The sequence below is a fragment of the Primulina eburnea genome, chromosome 8 (genome assembly GCF_022965805.1).
Source record: "Primulina eburnea isolate SZY01 chromosome 8, ASM2296580v1, whole genome shotgun sequence".
Lineage (NCBI taxonomy): Eukaryota > Viridiplantae > Streptophyta > Magnoliopsida > Lamiales > Gesneriaceae > Primulina > Primulina eburnea.
In genome coordinates this window covers 28,054,716-28,059,337 of record NC_133108.1, presented here as the reverse complement: position 1 = coordinate 28,059,337, position 4,622 = coordinate 28,054,716, and the positions used below count along the sequence as shown (strand labels likewise).

Genomic DNA, 4,622 nt, shown 5'->3' with positions numbered 1-4,622 from the left:
CTTGAGCAATTTATTTGATTTGTTGTTGTTTTGTTGTTATAGTTTGGAAGTATAGAATAAGAGTGTGAAGTATTAAAAGTGTTGAATTGGAAAGTGCAAAAAGATAAAAAAAAATACAGTAGCTGCAGCGCACCCGCGCTTATTCATGTATCGCACCCGCGGTAAGCTAGTGCACCCGCACTGAAATAGGCAGCGCACCTGCGCTCATACACCAGAAAGAGGACCGCACCTGCGGTTTTTGAAAACCAGAATCCGGAAATTCTGTAACTTTGTGTGATGCGCTTGAAAGTTTGAGAATTTTGTGTGCTACGACTTCTATCTTGTCTGGACTATATTAAGACATCATTTGCTACTATCTAGGATATTGGGGAGCCAAGGAAAGAGTGAAGGAGGCTACTAATAGATTGAAGATCAAATTCATCAAGTTTGGAAGAAATCTTTTGCACAAATCCGGGAACGGAATCAGCTCTTCCAACTCTTGTTCTAAGTTTTTCTTTCCTTTGTTTTTTTTTCATTTGTTATGTCTTATTTTAAAACCATGTTTTGTTGTTTTGATTGTGTTATTATGAACTAAGTTTTAATTCTAGAGGAATGATGGAACAAAACTAGAAACCATGTGTTAGAAGTTATAAATTAAGTTATTTAAGTTATTCATATTGTTCATTTGTATTGTTCTAATCTTAATGCTTTCAATTTATTGGCCATATTTTGAATGATTTATATGTTTACAATTTATCACTCGGAAGAGCAAATTATAAACAAGAAAAAGATCAAATACATCAATGGTATTTATAGAGTTCGGAAGGCCTATAATGCTATCGAAGAATATAGAGAATCTAGTGCTTGTTGTGTTATTTAATTGTAAATTGTTGATGGGAATGTCACAATTTATTTTTAGATAACAAATATCTACTTATTACTTGGAAGATGGAGTAGATAAAAATAGGATTTTTTGCTAATAAATAAAAAGGACTTTTATAACAAAGTTAATAAGAATTACACATGATGGATAGTTGCGTGAAATCAGACCTCTAGATCTTTTAACTCATTGTTAATTGCTAAAATTATTTGCTAAAATTTGGTGTTATATATATCTATATTTATTTATTTTTATATCCATTTTCAATTTAGTCATTCATAAAGTCAAATCCTTAAATTGATTTTTCTAAATAAAGTCAAGACTATTTTAATCACAAGAATTAATATACGTTTATATACACACTCTTCGTGGGATCGACACTTGTACTCAATAATATATTTTACTATAACTTGACGTCATGCGCTTGCGAGCAATCAAGAAAACACACAAAAAGTTTTTGGCGCCGTTGCGGGGGAGTGTTTATTTTAAATTTATATTAGTATTGTTACGAATTAGTCTTGATTTTAATTTAGAGTTGTTTTTATTGTATTACATTAAACATTGATTTTTTTCTTATCCTTGTTTGACAGTGCATGCGAAGATCGCAAAATCTTGACTTGCTTATCTTTGATCCTGAGATCGAAAGAACCGCAAGAAGATTAAGAAAGGCAATAAGAGAAGAGATTCAAGCAATGGCTGACAACAGAGATAATGAAAATACACCCCCTGCAATACCCATTAGAGATCATTTTAGGCCGGTATTAAATACTCATTATTCAGGAATAGCACGAGGGACTATTAATGCAAACAACTTTGAACTCAAGCATGCATTAATAAACATGGTTCAGCAAAATCATTTTGGGGGAGCAGCTACCGCAGATCCTCATCTATATCTCAGAACATTCCTTGAAATCACTGACACGGTAAAAATAAATAGTGTTTCTGATGATATAATTCGATTGCGTTTGTTTTGTTTTTCTCTTAGGGACCAAGCAAGAGGATGGCTCCAATCGCTTCCTTTGGGGAGTATCACTACATGGCAGGAGTTAGCAACCAAGTTCCTTGCTAAATATTTTCCACCTGCGAAGTCTGCATAGTCTAAAATTGAGATAAGTACTTTTAGGCTGACCGACTTTGAGCAATTATATGAGGTATGAGAACGGTATAAGGAGTTGTTGAGGAGGTGTCCAAACCATGGTTTTGAAGATTGGGTACAGATTGAATTGTTTTACAATGGTTTGAATGGACAAACAAGAGGCACTGTGGATGCAGCAGCTGGTGGCACGATTGCAAAATCACCTGATCAAGCATATGATTTGCTTGAACAGATGACCATTAATAGTTATCAGTGGCCATCTGAGAGGTCAGGAGTAAAGAAGCCAGCTGGGATTTATGCCATAGATCCTATTACATCTATGAATAAAGCTAGTACAACAAATGTTGAAAATGCATCGGTTGTTACTAAAGTACCACATATTCCTGATGAGGCTCAATATATCAACAATAGGAATTTTGGTGGCTACGGAGGATATCGAGGTAACCCTCCCCCTAACACTTATCATCCTGGTTTGAGAAATCATGAGAATTTTTCATATGCTAATAATAAGAATGTGTTGAATCCTCCACCGGGGTTCAATACATCAAAGGGGGAAGGAAAACCTTCACTTGAGGATCTAGTTGGGACATTTGTTGCTGAATCTAGTAAAAGGATGGCTAGGACTTAATCTCGTCTTGATGGCATGGAATCTCACATGGGAAATATGGATGCCACAATGAAATCATTGGAGACACAGATTGGACAGTTGGCTAATGCATTGAGAGATCAAAATAGAGGTCAATTCCCAAGTAATAGTGAAGTGAATCCAAATGAGCAATGCAAAGCTGTAACTTTGAGAAGTGGAAGAGAACTTGAGGTTAAAAAATCCAAAGAGAATGAGGAAAGCGAGAAGACAGTTGAAGAAGTTGACACCGAGGGATCCAAAGCTGAAGTTGAAGTTGAACAACCTCCAGTATTTAAGCCGACTCTTCCATACCCACAGAGATTTAGGAAGAAGATTATTGATGATCAATCTGCAAAAATTTTGGAAATTTTCAAGAAGATTCACATCAACATTCCATTTGATGATGCTTTAGAGCAAATGCCAAACTATACAAAGTTCATCAAAGATGTGATGTCAAAGAAGAGGAAGTTGCGAGAATTCGAGACAGTGAAATTGACCGAAGAGTGTAGCGCCATTCTCCAAAAGAAGCTACCACAAAAACTAAAAGATCCAGGGAGTTTTACTATTCCTTGCATTATTGGTGGTACTAATGTTAATAAAGCTTTATGTGATCTTGGAGCGAGTATTAATCTTATGTCATTTTCTACTTATAAGCACTTGAAGCTTGGGGAGGTAAAACCAACCACTATAACTTTGCAACTTGCAGATAGGTCACTCACCTATCCTCGTGGAATTGTTGAAGATGTTTTGATAAAAGTTGACAAGTTTATCTTCCCTGCTGATTTTGTAATACTTGACATGGAGGAAGATCAAGATGCTCCATTGATTTTTCGGCGACCCTTCTTAGCCACTGGGAAAGCATTGATAGATGTACACAAAGGAGAACTCACCTTGAGAGTTGGTGGGGAAGCTGTGATATTCAACATCTATAAGGCTATTAAAGGTAATGACGAGGTGAGTACTTGTAAAAGCATTGATATAATTGACTCTTGTGTTGTTGAGATTGGTATAAGTCATACAGTAAAAGATCCATCAGAAAGATGCCTTTCTAGTACTGTTGGTAGAGTTGATGATGATGATTGGGAATTGAGAGAGCAACTTTTGGCTCTTGAAGAGTTGCCAAAGGTGAAGGAAGCCGCAAAGGAGAAGTTGGATGAAGAAAAGTGTTCAGAGATTATACATTCATCCTCTGTTTTGAAGGAATTGCCAAGTCATCTTTGCTATGCTTTCTTGGGTGAGAAGTCGACATATCCGGTAATTATCTCTTCCTTTCTTACTTTAGATGAAAAAGAGAAATTGTTGAGCGTGTTGAGGAAATTTAAAACTGCATTGGGTGGTCGATTTCTGATATAAGGGGGATTAGTCCCACCATATGCATGCATAGGATTTTAATGGAGGAGTCATACGCTCCTTATGTGGATCATCAGAGAAGGTTAAATCCAGCCATGAAAGAGGTAGTGAAAAATGAAGTGTTGAAATTGTTAAATGCTGGAGTTATATATGCTATTTCTGATAGCAGTTGGGTGTCTCCTGTGAAAGTAGTGCCTAAAAAGGGTGGAATGACTGTGGTAAAGAATGAAAATGATGAACTAATATCTCCTCGTACTGTAACTGGATGGCGAATATGTATTGATTATAGGAAGTTGAACAACGCCACACGGAAAGATCATTTTCCATTACCTTTTATTGATCAAATGCTTGATAGACTTGCTGGTTATTGTCATTACTGTTTTTTAGATGGTTATTCAGGTTATAACCAGATTGCTATAGCACCGGAGGATCAAGAGAAGACAACTTTCACGTGCCCCTACGGCACGTTTGGTTTTAGGAGGATGCCTTTTGGGTTATGTAATGCACCTGCTACTTTTCAGAGGTGTATGATGGCCATATTTGCAGACATGGTGGAAGACATCATGGAAGTTTTCATTGATGATTTCTCGGTATTTGGCTCTTCATTTGATCACTGTTTACATAACATTTCCCTTGTTTTGCAGAGATGTCAAGAAAAGAACTTAGTTCTTAATTGGGAAAAATGTCATTTT

General features: G+C 36.2%; 1 protein-coding gene across 1 annotated transcript; it reads left to right on the top strand.

Annotated features, from left to right (window-relative positions):
* Positions 1-3,030: 3,030 nt before the first annotated feature.
* On the top strand, positions 3,031-3,933 carry LOC140839123 (uncharacterized). Its single transcript, XM_073205756.1, has one exon. The coding sequence runs from the start codon at positions 3,031-3,033 to the stop codon at positions 3,931-3,933; it is 903 nt and encodes a 300-aa protein (XP_073061857.1).
* Positions 3,934-4,622: the final 689 nt, after the last annotated feature.

Bases quoted from the DNA above. Each gene is read 5' to 3' on its own strand.
- LOC140839123 (XM_073205756.1), top strand. From the start codon at position 3,031: ATGTCAAAGAAGAGGAAGTTGCGAGAATTCGAGACAGTGAAATTGACC.